Genomic DNA, 20,965 nt, shown 5'->3' on the forward strand with positions numbered 1-20,965 from the left:
GAGAGATTACTGTATTTGTACAACAATTATAAAATTGTCGAGTTTAAACATTCTTTAACATACAATCTAATTAGGAATTACGGGGAAAATCGGCGACAAAACCCTACCTAAACTTATCCAAACATCTGTCAAGTCAAATCTACAATGACGTATTCTGTGACCTGTCAAAAATTCTCTCCAGAAATGTCTGTAACTTGACAGCACTCGATTTTGAAATTCGAAGCGGCTCAAGCCAACTAATTTATTCCATCTGACTTTGTACTGCGGTCTCTGACGTTAATTGTGTGGACTTCAATCTTTGTGAGTCACTACAAATCTGTGTCATTGCCTTTCATTGTCCTTCATTAGGTCACAGCATCTTTACCAATTATTTTACGCATATTGTAGGTACAATTATCACGACAAGCAGCCATCTGGCTGTGTCTTTGGGCGGTATCATTTAAAATTAGGGCAGCCACCTGCTTGGCCCCTGTTATATAAACAATTGGATAAGATTTTTTTAGATCTATGAATTAAGCTGTTTTTACGACAGAAATCGGGACTTCGAATATCGTGCTTTTTATTTTTTTCTAGCATAGCACACGCGCTTTTCTTGTTTTTACAATTTTGGCCGATTTCCAGACAAGCAGTTTTATACAACTTCAAAGAGTTTCAACAAGTTTTGCATTGTCAACAAGTATGCATTGATCAATCAATCAACACTCTACAAAATGTATGTCAGAAAATCTATCAAAAATAGGATTAAAAATATCACAACTCTCCCGGTTGTCCAAACTTATAGTCTAAATACACAATAATAATTAATAAACAATTATAATTAACTTAACTGTTCTTATTATTGTGAAAATATGGTAATTAATATGACAATGACATGTCAATTTTCAAACGGCCGTATCTTTTTTTAATTAATCAATGTGAATGTACCATTTTCTTAAGTAAAAAATCAGTGGCGCTACAACCTTTTTAGGTCTGGGCCTCAGATTGCTGTATCTGTTTCATGAACATATGTCAAACTAATAGGCAAGGTTATCAGCCTCCTATGCCTGAAACACGCCGACTTTTCGGGTGCAAGTTGGTTTCCTTACGATGTTTTCCTTCACCGTTCGAGTGAATGTTAAATGCGCACATGAAAGAAAGTACAATGGTGCACAGCAGGGATGAGAGTAGTAGGTCCAACACTGCTCAACTAAATTATTTATTACTATAACTTAAACTTAATAATAATAACTTTCTGGAAAAGGCGAGGATACAGCAATCTGAGGCCCAGACCTAAAAAGGTTGTAGCACCACTGATTTTTTAGTTAAGAAAATGGTACATTCACATTGATTAATTAAAAAAAGATACGGCCGTTTGAAAATTGGCATGTCATTGTCATATTAATTACCATAATTTCACAATAATAAGAACAGTTAAGTTAATTATAATTGTTTATTAATTATTATTGTGTATTTAGACTATAAGTTTTATAATAAATAAGAATATTTTACTTTTTAAATAAAATCCAGACTAGGTCAACGTTAGGGTAAGAAAACCAACCAGTTAAAACCGGTTTCTATTCGGCCTACACTTGCATTGTAACTTGATGTTAATACAAGTAATTACCTTACGTTTAATACAGTAAATCTTGCGCAGTTATATGTATACGGAGAAGAGTCCCATTAGGTATGATTACTCCAACAGAAAATTATATTTATATCAAATAACATTTATACTAAAGATATACTCAAATATATAGATAAAAAAAACAATTATCAGTCAGTTAAGACTTTTTGACAGTGATCATTATGTCTAGACATATCTTTTAGACTATTAGATAATTGGCATTGCAAAAAAAAATTAAAATTAATATTTTCAAATACAACTGTGAAGACATAAAAAATAATGTTTAGCAGCAAAAAACTTCTATTAAGTGTTTTTCACTTCCTCCGATTAGACTCTTCCAGACTCAATAATATCTTCTTGGCTATGTTAGTTTTAACCAGATCAATTTTATACCTTGCTTTTTTAATTGCTAGGCGCGATACGCAAAACTTGAGGTGCTGGATTGGTACCCTGTTGTACACCAGTGAATTTTTCTATGCTCAAAGGGTGTTTTAGACACCACCATTAAAGACAAACACAGGATATAGAAATTTGCGTCAACTGTTTTTATTTAACGACATTTTCTAAGTGTTATTTAAAGGTAATGTCGATCTGTCCCTGGTATTCCGTAGCGATCGTGTCTTGTGCAATAAATTCTTTAGCGTGCTTGAAACACAATGCCTAAGGTCGGGGAACGTTACTTTTTTGTTCTGTTATCGGGTTGTATCTTGGAAATTATTTTCAGATAAATATTAAGATATAGTAACTTTATAAAACGTGTTAGTTTAAAGCGTACACTGAAGTCATATTAATTGATTATTATGTTTTTTAATATAATTAGTTTTGCATTTAATTGTACTGTTTATTTATGTGTAGCATTTATACTTTTCTGATTTTCCAACAAAAATATTTCTTACCTTAGGATTCAGAATAACTGTCCCATCTGTCAAAATCCTCTAAGGCGTAAACCCTTATGTCCACTTGACAAATGGGAGATCTAGTTCGCACTTAGACTTATCTCCGAACCCTAAACCCCCATGTGGGCTCCCGAAAGGCGACAAGGAATGACAATAGCAATGTCTATGTAGTTAAAACAAACGATCTCGACTAGAATGTACATTATTTCGACATTCTCTTGGATTATGATACAACAGTCAATCGTTCAGTGGCGTGGTTCGAAATAGAGCTTATATAAATCGAAAATATATAATACATTAGTTCTGGATATACATATACTAAAAGAATAAATAAAGTTCATCATCAATTTCGGATCGTTTAGTACGTAATCGTAAGATACAACACAGGGCTTAACAAAACTGTTTTAATAGCATAGAATATTGAGTCTATACGGTACACAGATATATGACCATGAACATTTTTCCTCAGTTGTGCCATACCGCACATGTTTATGGTAATGTGTCGATGGTTAGCTCAAGGGCACAATTTAATACGTAATTATTTAAAAGGTGAATTACAGAATTTAAAAATAACGTCTCTTTTTTTCTGAAAACTGCATTTTTTCAACATACCATATTTCTTAATAACTAATAGTTACATAGTAATAATAAAATTATTAATGATAAAGTGAAAATTTAAATAAATATAAAAGGTGTACACTGGCAGTGTACCTTTACAGCTGGTAGCATTACCTAGCTGTATTGCGGTACTTATTCCTTGAGTGAGGAAAGCACCAGCTCTGAGGTCACCAGTACTATCCACCAGGCTCCAACTTAACTCTTTAATTAGCGCATGTGCACTGGAACCCCACAGCCCAAGAGTCTCTACTCCAAAGGAAATAAAATCGAAGTTGGAGGAAAGGTTCTATATTTGAGGCGTTTATAGCAGCTGGAATAATAATTTTCCGCCTGCTCTGCGACCGCCCCAGCTTTTTTGCTTGTCTGTATGTATTTATGCCTTAAGTAGGTCATTTCAAGGTATTATTTAGCTACTTTTCAAGACTTTTCAAGACTTAACATAAAATTATACTATTTTTTATTTGCATATATATTTCTAAATAATGTTATTTAACTCATCTAACCTTTTGATTGTTAGTTTTAAGCACTACATACATTTAAATTTCGTCATATAAATATTGATTGATTGAGAAAACCATAAAGTAATAAAACATAATATTCGTATAATTGTACGTGTAACATTTGAAGGAGAAACCATTTCTGAAGCACGTGTTAGCCTAACTAGATTATACGACACACGCTCAGTGGTGAAAGTCAGCGAAGGTCATAGGGCATGCTGTCACTTGTTTGAATCCTATACAAATATAGATTAAAACTTTCGCTTTTATTTTCTTGCTATATGTAATGAAATTAAAAAAGTCAGGCTTTCGTCGATCACCATTTCTAAAAAGCACTGTTACGTAAATACAAAAAAGTTCGTAGTTCTCGTCAAAGGAGTTCTATTTATGGAGTTCGCGCGTAAATCGAAAACAACATTTAATCTATGGATAGCAATATTCTCATGCTGGTAACTTTTTAATATATCAAAGAGTATTTGTGTAAAAAAATATGTTAATTGAAAAGCAGTATTTATGTCACGCAACTCATAAATATCGCAATTCTTTAATTACTTATTTTAATGAATGCTATTGATTATGACGTCACTTTTATTTGCAAAAACTTTATAGTAAGAGAAAGTTGTAAGTGTAGGCTTCGATTGTAAGTTTAAGTAACTATAGTTTAGTATATAATTAGTTGAGTACATAAATGTCAAAGGCTATTATCATATTTTTTACGTACCAAAGTTCCTTACAACAATTATTTCAATAAAAATGTAAAATACATAAATAATTTGAAAATCTTTTCAAACCATTTAAAATCAAAACATACACTAAAAACACTGGCAGCCATAACACATCACGAAAAAAACTCACGATTTGTCACAAAATTGGTGGGAACTTTGACAGTTAACATCCGCGCGTACGTCAGGCTTTCGCGCGGGTCCGTGGCACACTACCGTATCGTCGTTGCGTTGTTAAGACCGGACTGACAGCCTAGTTTCCAAACAAGCTTTTCATCAAGAACAAAATGTTTTTAATATGAAACTGTACTTGATATAGGTTAATTGGAAGATAGTACAGTGTATACTTGAAATTCTTTTCTCTCTTTGAACTTCGATTTAAAAAAGGCCCCATTATTATTTTCACTGTAAATAACTGAATAATTAGATGCCTTAAAGAGACGAGGTGAAAAAGAGAACCTTGTGATACTCTGTGCAATATATTCAAATGTAATGACAAAGATTCGAAAGGGAAGAGGAAAGGAAGTAAGATATACAAGGTAACCGTGGCTGGTAGAATCGATTTGGGTCGGGTTTTGTCAGACATACTTGGACTAATCCAGGAGTTACTAGAGAGGTTAAAAGTACCCATAACCGAAGCATGTATGGTGAATGTCATGCCCGTGTATAAAGCAAGAGAGGTATGTGAGAACCGTAGCAAGTGGAGATCCGAGAAAAAGCCGTGGTGATATAAAAAAATGTTGTTAAAATCGAGTAATTTACATAACTTACATATGTTTTAACGTTTCATTATCAGATAAAATATTTAGTATTACTCGCGGAATTTATTTAAAGTCTTATATAGCTTGTTCTGAAACATAAACACACTTATAGACCTTCCTTATATTTTCGAGTAATTGAAATATTTCTACTTCAGTTGTCACTCTATATAACGACACTAAATGGAGTATGCATTTTATTAATCAATTATTGTCGTTATTAAGAGCTTTATTAATGTTATGTAGAGTATATCACTGTATGGAAGACAAGCTAAATCAACCAAAGCCAATTGATTTCGACGCTTCGAGTTTGTCGTTGAACGTTATATGGAGTATACTCTGTATTTAGACAGTTCAAAATACTTGCTAAACTTGCAAAACGTCCTCGCATAATACCCTTAAATAATGCATACACAATTATTATATCTTATTGAAAATGTATTTAAAATCATTTGGGAGCATAAAGCTTTAGAGTCTATAACGTTTATGCAAATGCTGGGAATACCTAATTTAGGCCATTAATTCAACAATTACGGTTAATCTGCCTAATGTTGTCATTAGATATTGAATGTTGTGCAACGTTTGTTGGGCTTAAATATTTCATATTGGTAATGTCCATAAAATACCTTTACTTGGAATGGCCTAGTGGGAATGAAATGGAGAGGACCAATAAACCAAACAAAAGAAGTAATAAAAGGTATAGAGGTTGGCGGGGATGAGACAAGTGGAAGAATTTTGAGGACTTCACTCCTTCGGAGGTCTTGTACTGAAGTTAAAAATACTTAAATACTTACGTATGGACTTAATGTAATCCTGATTATGTAGTAGTCGAATACAGGCTATTATTAGTTTATTGTTTGTCCTTCACCTTATACAATCCTGGTAACTGCACCCGGATTGACACACTGATGAACATTAACATTTCACTGGCGCTCCTTATCGGTCTTGAATTTCCGCATGTTTTTAAAAAGAGGCAAGTTGATCTGCCTCCTGTGCCTGATACGTCGATTTTGGATTATGTCGAATTCGACATTATCCAAAATCGACGTTTCTTATAGAAAGAATAAATAAACCTTGCGAACAGTTTTAAATGAATAAAAAATGTTTGTTTTAACTTTTATAAAAGATTTTAATATGTTTTTCGAATTAACTTGCACAATAACAGTTCCAAGAAACGCAAGTAATGTGTACAACTTTAACAAAAAATTGACACAATTTTATTTAAGATTTACAATGTATATATGTAATGTATATAATTTTAATCTGTATTCGTGTCAAGAGGCGTGTTACAAAGTTCAATAATTCATATGAAAAACAACACTCCACTGACATAATCATTTTACACAGTAAATATTATTGTTTATCAGTATTTTTCGCTTGCGTAGATCAAAGCCTACCACAATGTGTTTTTGTGCTACTTATTAAGGAAACATGAGAAGTTGTTGTTTACTAGATCGCTTGTCTATGTAGGAGTGTACCCGACTTTCTTAATAATATATTAAAATATTTATTTTCGAATACAGACTGAATTAGGAATACGAAGACTCAGACTTATGATAAACCTTTTTAAATAGATTTACGCGTATGGTTTGGACGTTTTTAGGTTAGTTGGAGACACGGACCCTAACTCTTTATAAATAGATGTCCCACTTTGTCGATAAATCTGTCTGGAACATTTATATATTATTGTGTTGAGATTACACATGAGAAACATGAATTATTTTTATTTGCTTAAAAAAACGTTTTTGTTTAACGTATGACTTAGAGTAGAGTCACAGAATTATGGCTAGTTGCAATACTGTGTTACAAAGCAATTTTAAGAAAATCGTTTTCAAATTGGCATTTAATGCATAGCAAAATTTCGTAAATATTTTTCGCCTGGTACCCAGAATTTCTATAGAAGACACTGCGTAGGTATACTTAATTATTTTATGAAATTTTATCTTGATCCATTTTCCTGGAATTGGACTTCAATCCTAGAATCTTAAATTTTTATTAAGTTATTCAAGTTAAGTAGCCCGGCGATATCAAAGGAATCTGTTTATGTCATTATGTAAGTAATTATACTTTACCTGGAGTATGGAAAAAATTCTGGTCTTTTTAATCATTAATAAAATACTATAATGGTATTACTGGAAAGTTCGTAGGCTGACAAATAGATGGCGCTACAAGTATTAGAAAAATAAACAAAATATTTAGCCCTAACGTTTCAAAGACACATGTACAAATATGACAGCAGTCCTATTATTAGTTGGTGAGATATAGTATGTTGCATTAAACATTAAAGCATTGATTTTACTATTGAAGTCAAGTCGAGTAAACATTATTCGGACCCTGCACCAGGAAAAATTGTAAAGTTTACAAATCGTACTATAAAATGTATGTATGTATGACCGCTACAATAGTTGTATTGCTCTCGAATGCATATTGAATAATCAACGACATAATGCTCATATTTCCAAAATAAACTAAAGTGATGATTCACCACGTCAGTTATCGTCTGCATCACCATCATCATAAACGGCTTAAATAATCTTTCGTCCAACTCCGATTTTGTTCCCTTTAGTAGAGTCTTGGGCCATGGGGTTCAAGTGCACAGGCGCTAATTAAAGATTTAAGTTGGCGACTGGTACATGGTACCAGAGCTGGGTCTTTCCTCGCTCTATCGTAATACTTATTCGTGGAGCGAGGAAAGACCCAGCTCTGTATCCAGCGATAAAGGTTCTGTCACAGGGACAAAACTTTTTATTTCATCATCGGAGCCAAAGCGTCGGTCTAAGCTTCTGATCAATGATCATAATATATAGAAAATCCGACATATATCTAGTCAGTTATAAATATTATGGAAAGATAAAACGCAAATGGTATGGTAATATCGCAAGTTATCTCCCGAGACGCAAACACATAAATTATTGTTTATCGTCTACTTTATAGAGCGTTGTTTTAAAATTTAACGAAAACTAAGACTTTCATATTTTAAATTTCACGTAGTTGCAACATCCTATAATACAAGTGGAAGAAATGGCTCAGGAAGAAAAACCTTCCTTTTATTTTGTTGATATTATTATTAACACTTAGTTGCAAGAAATACAGTACAACTAAAGTCATTTAATAAAAATTACGTATATTATTTGAGCGATCTTCCACCACTACAAGGAAATGTTTTAGCCAGTGTTAAAAAGCTGTTAGAAGCAGTGGTTAAGCGTGTTATCCTTTCGGAACTGGTGCAGTTTACCCATCTCGGTAGTAGGACCAATAAAAAATATCCTGGCCCTCAAATGAATTTACAACTACCATTTTTATTGGAACACTGAATCAATACTAGAATTCAGTACTATTATAAATACATATGTTTTGTATTATGTTTAATGCAATATGCACAGATAAAATGTGGACTTTAAAGATAACTATATGGAAAGAATCTAGGGGATGAATAAGAGAGCGCCCTGAAAAGGAATATATATATATATATATATATATATCTGGAAGCGAATGGAGAAAGAAAATCATGAACAGAGTTATTTGGAAAAATCTGAAGGAGACCTTTACCCATGAAGGAGTTCCGATCAACGGTACTGACGGAAGCTATTAGGATTACAAAAAACAAATGTATATGAAAAATCGAAGCTGTATATTCCACTTTTTTAATGATTGGAAATTAAACGGACATTATAAGCCAAAGGTCATACTAGTCGTTCAGCGACTCTTATTTCAAGCGCACCCACTGTAAGAATTTAACATGCAAGACTTATTTCAGAAAGTGCATTAACCTTTCTCTATACACGCTGTAAAAGTTCCTGCGTTTTACTATTTACTACTTTTTATTTATTGAAACAGGAGATTTTTATGGCTCATTATTGCTTCTCTTGTCTTAAATGAATCCTATTTAAATAATCGTTACAGGCATTGGAAGTAGGTACACAATTCTACGATTTGTATTATATTTGTGAAGTACCTAATGGCTACCTAAAGTTAGCCTAATGGCTACAACGTGCGACTCTCATCGCTGAGGTCGTAGGTTCGATCCCGCTCCGGTTTTTATTGTTTTTTTTTTCTTTAAAAAAGGGACGTGAAGAGTATAAATTTGTGTATTCCATGTGTAACCTATTTTATTATTATATTTAATCTATGTTTCATATAATAAATGAGCAGTCATACTCTACATCTCATTGTTTTAATACGTATCCTAAGTACAGTTCGAACGGGGAAGGAAAAACATCGCGAAGAAACCGGGCTCGCATTAGACCCAAGCACAGGAGGAGCACTTACATGCCTATTAGATTGCCAGAAAGCTGATGCCCAGACCTAAAAAAAGGCTGAAGCGCAAATGATTTATTTAAGTACGCAACTTGCAACGTACATAATTTGTACTGCAAAGGAAAACATTATCAAATAATAGGGAAATTTAACTTCGCCACTTCCGATGTCTGGATTATACAGAACCTTATACGTATATTAGCAGAAAGTTATTGTTACCTGGCAAGGATTACGGGACTTATTAGGAGAATTAATTGGATAAAGGCGTATAACGTACGTACGTATAAAAAATATTGAGAAAACATATACCAAGAGCATGCGTTGTATCGCCACTCTTTGTTATAATTAGTGTTTATTCTCTTAAGAGTATAAACCAGCAGAGGCCAAGTCGGAAGCAGTTGCAAGTAAACATAACGCAATATTCGAGGCGTTATAATTTTAATTAAGCCACCATTCGCTAGAGTTCATTTCAACTTGTTGAGAATATACGCAGAAATAACTTCGCGAAATGTATTTCAAAATGGTCGGAAAAACTCATTTGAGAGCACGTATGTTTAATATTCAAATTATTTTTTCCGTTTTTTACTTTGCTATAAAAACGCAATATTAAACATTAATTATTCGTTTAATTTGTTTAAGAATAATGGTGAAAATACTTTTAACAAAGTAAATCTTTTCGAATATTATTTTCGTAGCGTTATCAATTATGTCAAATTTCGTAGAGAATAAATGGTTTGACAGCTCTTGAAACTTCAGATACTATAACCGTCAAAAACAAAAACTAATTTTCATCGGCTTTGCGCAGACTAAGGAATTTATTAGGGTACAATTACGAATCAGACACATTAGATGTTATTAGTGTATCCTAAACCACGTTAGAGTACGTACGTGCATTCAGCATTTCTCTCCGACGAAATTATTTATTTTACCCGATTAGTTGACGACGGATAAAAGGTATAACAAACTTTGGTAAACCCATATTAATTACAAAACATTAAGCCTTCACTCTGAATATCGATAATCTTAAAATATGCAAATTAAAGAAGAATTTAAAATTTGCAAGTTCTACCACACAACACTATTGTATCAACATCATTTCAAATTCTTATAAGCTCTTTGAAAGCTCTGATAAGCATGCTTAGCTAGTAATAAACTTAACTTTCGCATAGTTAAGTGGGTAAACAAAGTTTAGAACTAACCACAAAATGCTTTGTGATAACAAAGTAGATTATAGGCTGGTCGTCAAACTTTCTGATTCATTTGCAGTTGGTGAGCGAACTAGCCAAATCCTGTCCCAAACGAAAAGTTACTTCGAAAAGGTTACTTGTGAGCGTTTGGTAGACTAGACTTTAACTTTCTTAAATCTAACCAGACGATTACGGCAGATGTATGTCAGTAACTGCAAACTATGACGGAAAAGCTAGCTGCTAACCAAAGCTGTTCGATCGCTCTAGGACACTACTGCTTCACGACTACGCTAGAGGAGCTTCAATTGAAATATCTAACATCATCCACCGTACTTCTGGGACCTTGCTCCAACAGATTTCCATTTTTTAGAAGGTATAAATCCAACTCTGATAGGGCAGTCGAAACCACCTTCAAAGATTTTATTGATTCCCACTACTACTACAACTACCAATAAGATGGCAAAACTGCATAGATAGCAATGGTCCATACATTGATTGATTAAATATATTCTATTTAAATAATATTATTTTTATTTTTATATTTTTTATGAAGCAGGAGAGCAAAAGAACTAACTGCTAACTGCCATGCCCTGAGGTTTTTACAAGAACCTATTTTCTCATAACGTGTTGATGAATAATATATATGTATATGTCGTAGCTCACTATCCTAATTAACCGTTCAATTAACAACCTAGCCTTTTAACTAACGGCCCAAAAGATCTGGCCTGGCTTGCTTATGCTTGGGCCATTCGTACGATAGTATTTTTTATTTATATGGCATAAATAAAAAATATGAAACTTGACATTAAAAAATATTTCGTTTAAAATTAAATTGCTTAAGTCAAATTCACATTATTATTGACACTACACTCTTCCATTGTGCTTGTTGTTTTTCATGAATCTTTGGACAACACCATCAAAGTTGTGGTTTGCCGAAGCCATATTGACAGTTAGAAGAGTTTCGTTTCGAGTTTGCGAATGGAAGGAAGTGGAATTCAATTTAAGTTAACAGTCAACAGGCTAGGCAAGTAATTAAACGTCATTGATCCAATTCATTTGCCTAGCTTTTTATTCAACTGGCTGAACATCTTTCAGGCCGCTAGTTAAACGGCGCTGTTAAGTTAAAAGGCTAGTCTGTTAATTTAACGGCTAATAAAGCTAGTACGACATTTATACAGATGTTGTATGTTATAACTTCTATGGGGCAATGTTAATAACTTCTACCAAATTTATAATAATTTTTATTAGAAATGTCTTATTATGCCGGGCTCTTGTGGTGTGGTACCTTATTGTATAAATTTAGTATTATATATATTAAACCTATATATTCATAGGCGAATGGGAGCCCGTCGTCTCGCCTCCCCTACGCTCTTGTTATGGTAGGTATATATATACTAAATACCGCGTTTAATAAAATAAAATATATTAAAGTATGTTTTTTATTCGAATGGACAGAACCACATGGTTTTTACTGAACTTACAAACCGAATGGTGGGATGGAGTTTTCAAGTACCTTGAAACTATTGGTGTTCGAAGAAGCAAGAGATTGCAATGGCGAAAGAAACTTGTGAAGGGTATGGCCCATTAGGACAGCCATTGATTTATTATCAATAAATGAAATAGCCATTCCGTCGTATCCAGTCCAGAATGTATTAAGAAAGAAATAACTAACATTAAAATATCATTAAACGAGTGCAGCGTACGTATGAATGATACAGATACATTTTTGCTTAAATGGCTTATATAAACAAAAATAAAAGCTAAATTTGTATATGCTAATATTTCATTCCTGAAAGCTTTGCTGATAACGCTTACATATTTAAAACAATATGTATGAGCTTTACGCTTACGAATGTAAACTAAAAGAATTTTATGAATGGTATTTGTAAGCAAAAGTTACTAGCTAGTAGTGAATCTTTGTACTACTTAATTGAAAAGCCGGCAACGCACTTACGAGCCATCTGGCAATGTTAGTGTCCATGGGAGGCGGTATCCCTTAACATCAGGTGAGCCTCCTGCCCGTTGCCCTCCTTTTACATAAAAAAAGATCTAATACGGATGCCGAAAATTCCTACAAATAAGCTGGTAACTTCAATTGTTAATCTTATTAAGTTTAATATTCGTAAAGATACAATTATTTTTCTAAATAATCATCCACATTGTTTTGAGATAGAAATTTTGTTCATTATAATTGAGAATTAATAGGATTATCGTTATTATTCGACAATGATAGGTTTAGACCGGAATTCTTTCCTGTAATGATTTACGGTGATTCGTAAAACAATGTGGTCAATGTCTGTATGAGGCATGCAATTGTCACAATTAATAAAACTTAAGTGTGTATAAACGAGTGTTTAAATAATACGTCTCGACACCATGTTACAAGAATACCTAAAGTTAATAACATAACATTTTTGTAACTGAAAGCAAGATAAGACCAGCACATTGCAAATGAATCCATTATAATTTTTTTACACTTTCCCCTTATAATATAAATCTTAAGTAAATTTAAACAAACCTGGTATTTCTTGATAGACTCCATCTGTTCTTTGGTGACATCGTGAGCCGGTGGCCTCGGGGGTGCGTCCCTGGGTACCTCCCGGGGTGGTACCGCTGGAGCGATGCCCTTCGCTGTGCCATTCATCTGCTGTAATATGATTATTTTTGTACAGAGTGAACGGCTATGTGTCCCTTGGCTATTCTTCTTAAACCAGTCCATAAATGGTATGTAAATGTAGGTTTAACTGAGGTTCATAAGTTCACATATATACTTGAGAACATTTATTGACTTTTAACATTTACGCTATGTCTACTTTGCCTTCTAAACCGAAGCAGTGCTAGCAAGAAGAATACCAGCTTTTACGAGCTTTTTTTAAATTCAATAATTGAGCAAACTCGTTCTTACAACGTGTACCGTGTACTAGAATGAGTAATGTCTAATATGTCTTCCAAACCCAGACAATTATGTTAATGTTCGAACCTATCACACAACATATAAAACCAAATGATATATACATAATCCAATAAGCTAAATTCCCTTGAAAATATCCCAAGACATGCAAAAACTAAATGTAAGTAATATACAACCATACAAGAATCCTCTGAAAAATAAACATGATTTACCTTATTAGCAATATCATTCTCATAGTATATACAACCCAGTATTTTAAATAATAGGTGTACATAAATACATTATTATAAATTACATAAGTAATATAGAAAAACGTGCATACAAATGATTCAAATATTAACCAGAACTTTTTTTAAATCAGCGCCATCTGTCTTTAGTTTTTAACTCTAAAAAAATTTCAAATAGCGACATCTGTTGGAAGAGTAATGGCTGATGCATATATCTTAATGATAAGAATACAAATAGAAAGAGCGTTCGTGCAAAGGTGTCGTGTTGATGATATGATAATTGTTTAGTAAATGGATGAAGCAATTGAAAAACACAAAATTAAATCAAATCAGTAGAATATCTTAGTTTTTATGAATTAAATTTAGTCAATATATCTTAATAATTTACACCTTAATGTAGTATGACAAACATCCTTACGGTCCATTACATTATCGCATTGAAATGAGTCAATCGTTTTGTTTATATATATATATATATATATATATATCCATTTTGCATAGCTGGCCCAACTGCTCTATGTTAGTAAACATCTAATAAGCTTCATTAAAGTAAGTTTATCACCTCGCGTTATTGCAATAAAGAATGTGAGTGTAAAATCAAAAAGCGTAACTTTCTACGTGAATATGCAACATCTGGTAATGGCAAATAATAAAAGTGTTTTAATATTTCTTAGACGGGTTTGTTTTCTTTCAATTGCATATAAATATATTAAGTACATAACACGAGGACTCCGAATTAGCAAATATGCATAACAGGTACCAAATATGTATAATATTGGTGATTAAAGTCTGACAAAGACGATTTTTTTTTCATTTAATTTAATATCAAGTAATGTCTTGCATCGCCCCGCAAACCCACGAAATAACAGGACAATGTTGCATTTTCAACTTAACTTAAGTAACACACATAAACCAGGTTAACTAATTATACTTCCCAGAAAATAAATTTAAATGGATAATGTAGAAGTTCTAACCGACAGTCATAATATACAAATTCAAATCAATCGACATTAATTATAGATTTCTAGGTCCAAGAAGCACCAATACCATACAAAACTAACCTTGCGATCTAACCCAATGGCCCCCACCAATGACAGTGCAGTGCATTACCTGGGACGTCACGCTCTTTCTATCGCTTGGGGGATATTTTGGCGTTGTTTTCACAATCTGAACAAAACTGTCCGGCACATCAACTGCCACTTCTCTTCCTAGCAACACTGGAGTCGTATCGAAACCTGGCGGTAGCTTATACGACGCGTATACGGCTTCTCTGATCAGAACCGAATCCGTCCTTGCCGAATAGGTGACACCTTCTCTGCAATCCAATAGAGAGTCGTCGCCATTCGATATCAGGAGTTGTATTTTGTGATCGCTCAGATTGTGTGTGGCGTTTGAAGCTACCGACTCCGATCTATCGGATAGCATATCGCATTTGGTTGTTTCGGTGGAGTTCTTGCTCTTCTTGCTGCTGAAGCTAAGGGAATCTGAACTTTGGGGTAGTGAAAGGAGCTCGATTGTGTTCTTGAAGCTTCCGGAACCGTCAGAACTAGGACCAGATATATTTAGGCTTTGGAGAACGGTGCTCTGTTTGCTCCCGAAGGATGTTCCTGAACCGCCTGATGATAGGAGAGGTTCTTCGTCCCTTGTTCGGGCGCGTACCTGAGGAGGCCTTGGTGGAGGGTAGCGCGGAGGTGTTTTGTTTCTCGCGATGAAACTGTCCGGTACGTCCACCGCCATCTCGCGGTGAGGTCCTGAAATTTAAAAGAAAACTAAATAATGATTCTAGAGAAAACTTAAATACAAAAGAAATAAGATACTATAATAACATGGTACTGATACATTTATATCTGTTGTATGAACCTTTATAGCCCGCCGAGACAATACTACAAAAAATCATAAATAAAACGTTCTAAAAGCAAAAGCAAATATCACATGGCCTAAAATACAATTAAATATGTTTAAAACTGTCCTTTTTTTCCAAATTAAACAAATAAAGCATAATTAGTAAACGTAACAATACATTTTTTGTCTATTTCTTGAAGGTCTACTGAACCACGACGTCAATTTATCAAATTTCACAGCACTTGAACTCAATGTCAGCAAAAATAATTATCTATTTGTTGAGACGTCGTTAATTAATTTTTCAAAGTCGAAAAGAAAATGTCCAAGCACCAATTTGCATTCGAAATTAATTATGTCCTTCAAATGAATCCTTAAAAATAACATCTTCGGGTTGAAGTTGGATAAACACGAAAAGTTACCTACTTACGACGTACTTGTCGGCTTTAAAAATAAAACAATTTTACGTTCGTCTAGAACTTTGTTACAATCTTTTATTGACAAACGTAACAACTAACTCATTTTATTCAAATAATCGAACATTTATCCTTGGTTATTATTATATATTATTTTGATTTTGTACGATTAAAACAGCAAAGACAAAGTGTAAGATTCAGGACTCGAGACAAAGCGGGTACGCTAAGTATGACACTCGTATGTCAAAGACGACGAATCTGACAAATAATAGCTTCATTAACTGTTATGGTTTCCAAAGACCCTTGTAACTATTTAAAATTGTAACAACTATTGAGTTTATTTATTTCCAAACAAAACACCTTATATAATCAAGGTCCTTCTGACTAGAGTTTTTAAAAATCAACATAATGTACTTTTTTTAGAAAAAATATTATTTGCGTGAAATGATACTTAATATAAATTTGATAACGTATGTTACGATATGTATGATACAATATGACTCATAATGTAAATTGTAAAATTCCTTTTAAGTTTTAACAAATTTGCACGCCATTATGTGTGGCAGAATATGCGAACGATTGTACCACCATAACAATTTGTGCAATAAATTATTGAAAGAAACTTTATTATACACATTATACAGGATATTGAGTTAAGCTTTACTTTACCATGCACTGGCATCCACACTAGGATTCCCAGTGTTGTGGTTATGATAACTACATAAGACAAATTTATATTTAAACTATTATTATTATACTGCTTTTATATACAGGTTTTATAAAGTCACAATCAACTTTCTTCCTTACACTTCCGATGGGTAAAAAATTATCATATATTCCGAACCAACTCGTTTGATATTATAATCAACATAATATTTTTTTTTAATGACAATACTGTTATTTACCATGACTAAATTGAAACTAACCGGTATCTGAAGATAGCGAGAGCATGGTGAGCATGTCTGGCCCGTCATCCGGCGGTCTCTTCTCCTCGTCAGCTCCCACCACTACGATGCTGGAACCCGACCGGCGCCGCGGTCTGGAACGTTACACACATTATTAATATAGAAATTTAATTACACAGCTTTTATCTAGAAAGCTGTTAGATTTATAATTATTTGCTTAGGCTTAGATCATAAACTTAATGTTAAAACTTGTTAATAGTAAATTTATTAAATCAAGTGCTTTACGGCAGTCGTGGTCAGCGACGGACGGGGGAGTCATAATTTCCATGACATGACGTGGACAATGCAAAATCAATCTTATGTTAATAGAATTAAAGATAAAAGAATAAAATCAATTGTCTTATAAATCATTGTCGTGGGAAAATCTCATTGTAATAACATATCCGATACTCCGCAATTACTTGATGCTCAGTCCACAATTCCAGGCCTTCCGTGTGCAAATTGTATATAAGCCTCAACTTATGACTAGCCAAACATTTACACAAAAATCATTGTTTCCATACAAATCATCCAGCATTCAAAATACATTTAAACAAAGTAAGTTTCTACTCAGAATATTCGTATCTTTCTAGATCCTGACAGTTATCAGCCCTTATCATAATTATTACATTATTAAATTTAAACGTAAAATGGTTTATAGATTTAGAATAATATAGTATTTATATACAGAATGCAATGTCCCAAGGTTAGCGTGGAGTGGAGGGCGCGACGACGCGTGAAGTCACGCAGTGTGCTCACCGCTTTATGTAACGGTTTAGAATTTTAAATTTGTCCATCGTGTTCCACACTGTTACTTTGTACATGTGTAACAGGTTGTGTAAATTTATTGACGCTATATCCATTCAATATTTAGCCGGCAAGCATATGACAAGAATATACGTTAATTTTTTTACACAAATAAATTATTCATAACGTCAATCCTTTACATTTTTTTGTTTAGTCTAAATGTAAACAGGCATTTTGACTAAGCCCCCAGGGTAACAAACATACACGGGCGTCTTGCTCATCCACCGTGGACCGTAGCAATCTGTGCTATAGGTGCGGAAAAGCTGGACACAAATCTGTCACATGTGACGATGCACCACATAGCGTTGTATGTGCGAGCGAGAACATGCCGGCGATCACGTGTTGGGTGCAAGAAATTGCAACCCTACTGTAGACTGTAAGACTTGTAAGGCGATTGCAATGTAATGAAAGATGGTTGCTTTAGCAGCCAGTCACGGGGTCTCTTGGTAGAATGCTTACGCGACCCCAAGTTACCCCAACAGTGACCTGATTGGTGGGAGGGGTTTAGTGGGTAGGGCTTTTAGAGCGAGTCCCACACTCAGTGCGGAAATGCATTCACCTCATTAAAAAAAAAGGTAACAAACATAAACACGCCCTTTTTTTATTAATTTATAACCCTCTACTCCCCTGCCATATTGTCCAGGGACTTTTTATACCACATTCTTTCCAAAAATAAAAACAATATACATTTAATTAATTCTACTAGTTCGCGAATGGCAGGCGTCGCGAAATACGCCCCGGCTGCATCGGTAATATTTTTATTTACAATATTCATGGGCGAGCCGGGGCGCAATTCCTTGCGAGACCCGCTCTTTCGGTTTTAAACACACCCTTCTCTGTGGGTACATAATTCTGCTGGAGATATTTTTAACGGAACCCAATGTCCTATTAAGTCATAATTCGTAATTAGAGACAAAAACTGTGCTGACATATGGGAGTGATAGTTCACGCTATGTCTGTGAGGTTTACCTTTAGACCTGCAACAATATTCTCTTCTAAAGAATCGTCAAGTATAATTACGACATTTTTAATGCCAATAACATAAAGTCTAGCTTAAAATTCATTTTCGTCGAAGGATTTGCAGAGTATTCGTAAAGGTCTAGCTAGAATATTGTCAAACGAAGCGGATGATTACAGCCTAATACCGCCCGGCTTACATTTATTGCCGCCCGCTGCCGCTCGGGAAGCTGATGGAATGAACACGAATGTCATTTAAGACATATGAGTAAGCGAATTACGCAAATTACGAAAACATAAGACATTTGAATTACATTACAATTTCTTATAGAATCGAATAGCAAAGGGACAAGTGGCTCACCTAATGCTAAGCATTATAAGGATTAGTACGCTCATTTCTTGAAGGACTCTAAGTCAATTAGTTTCGAAGTACTTCAGTGACAAAACAGAGGGAAAATGTTTATCACAAATGTAGTAACATTTTTATTTAGAGAATTCGCTATAAGCTGGCTGATAAAATGGCTAAAATTTACACACACCTACACACGAAACAAAAATAAACCGTATATTGTATCTATAGGTAGGTAGGGACTTAGGTCACGTGGTCCTATATGATTTAATCATGAGTGAACAAAAACAAACCTTTTTCACACAACAACAAATACACGCAGATAATATACATTATTATGCTATTGCAATACAAATGTATTGAACAAAGAGTCGCTGTAACTTCTGCTTTGGGACCATTTCCAGCATTCCAATTTCCTCCGCGTATGTAGATACGTAAAATAAAACCGTAGTGACACAATGGTAGGAAACCGAATGAAATTTTCATATTTTATACACTGGTTAACTACAGATTCTTAAACAAAAAACTGTAAAGTAGGTCAATCGTTTTTTGTACTTCTGTGTTCGTAATGATTACTTATAAAACTCTAAAAGTTATTTCAAGACTATAGAAGTTTTGTTTCAGATGTTTTTATTATGAAGCAACTGGGCTTTACCGGCCATTTAAGAATTGAGAAGTTTTTACACAATCATTCGTTAAACAAATATCATCATTACACTATTTTTTTATATAACAGGGCAAACGGGCAGAAGGCTGATGTTGAGCGATACCACCGCCCGTGGATACTCTCAATGACAGAGGGCTCGCGAGTGCGATGCCAGCCTTTTAAGAGTTGGTACGTTCTTTTCTTAAAGGACTCTAAGTCGAAATGGTTCGGAAATACTTCAGTATAGTGGGCAGCTGGTTCCACATACTAGTGGTGCGCGGCAAAAACTGCCTTAGAATGTTGTCAAGGGAGAATCTTTGTTTTTTTTTCTCTAATAAGATTTAAAAATAAATTTAATAAGAATGAATAAAAAGTATTATATGATGAAAAAAAAAATACAAATTTCAATATTTTCTTTATATAAACATACAGGTGCTTAATAAGGTTTATGTTTTTATGGTGTGTTTTGCCTACGTATATATTTACCATTTGTGTGTATGTAAATATATTTGTGTTGCATGCATACTGTGTTTTTATTTATTTTTAATGCTTAAAAATTTTAAAAATCACGCTAAGAAATATCTGTAGTGACTAGTCGGTTCGCTATTTATATATATTCTACTAAAATTAAATTTTATTTTTTAAGAAATCTTTTACTTTAAATCATTGAAGAATGGGTACTTGACATTGACATTGACATAATAAGAAATAATACAGATTTAATTGTGTTTTTGAAATTGCCATTGAAATTGAAAATAAATAAGTTTAGCCATAAAACATCTTTACTATGTGCTTAGACAATTGTTTGGTTATTTATCCTAAAAAGCATTAGAACTAGCTATATACATTATTTCCAAACCGTTCACCAGCAGTGAACATATGTGTGAAATTTTATTAAATTTAGTCATCAGCGATTCATCGTATAATTTTCACTGTAAATCAAATTCCACAAAATAACCCGAAACACTTAAACATATCCGCTACAAATTTCCCCTACATCGAACCTATAAATAGGCAATTGACGCTCGAGTGAGTATCGCCTGACAAAGGCCGAATTAGGTCAGGTACCTGCTACAGGTAGCATGTCACTTCCGTGTTAGATTTAAAACCGACTTGACAACCTGTTACCTCAATAAATCAAGAATCTCTTATTTCTGTTCTAATTAATCTAGTTCTAATAAATTCAAAACTCTCGTTAATTAATCAATGAAGCTTTTAAAATAAATTTGACGATTCAAATGATTAAGTTTCTCCAGTACAAACAATTTGTATGAATCAAAACTTGGCGATTAAAAAGAGTGGCGGAGCGTTGCTCGTTCTACGTCCTTGAC

General features: G+C 33.7%; 1 protein-coding gene across 5 annotated transcripts in view; it reads right to left on the reverse strand.

Annotated features, from left to right (window-relative positions):
- Positions 1 to 20,965, reverse strand: part of LOC123715997 (protein PALS1) — a 91,108-nt gene that overhangs the window by 30,929 nt on the left and 39,214 nt on the right. For all 5 annotated transcript variants that reach the window (XM_045671482.1, XM_045671567.1, XM_045671654.1 and 2 more), the window contains 3 exons: positions 16,858 to 16,970; positions 14,787 to 15,427; positions 13,057 to 13,185 (listed from right to left, as the gene is read on the reverse strand). In XM_045671482.1, the coding sequence (XP_045527438.1) occupies positions 13,057 to 13,185; positions 14,787 to 15,427; positions 16,858 to 16,970 (883 nt within the window). The remainder of the gene's footprint in view (positions 1 to 13,056; positions 13,186 to 14,786; positions 15,428 to 16,857; positions 16,971 to 20,965) is intronic.

The sequence above is a fragment of the Pieris brassicae genome, chromosome 1 (assembly GCF_905147105.1).
Source record: "Pieris brassicae chromosome 1, ilPieBrab1.1, whole genome shotgun sequence".
In the NCBI taxonomy this organism is placed as follows: Eukaryota; Metazoa; Arthropoda; class Insecta; order Lepidoptera; family Pieridae; genus Pieris; species Pieris brassicae.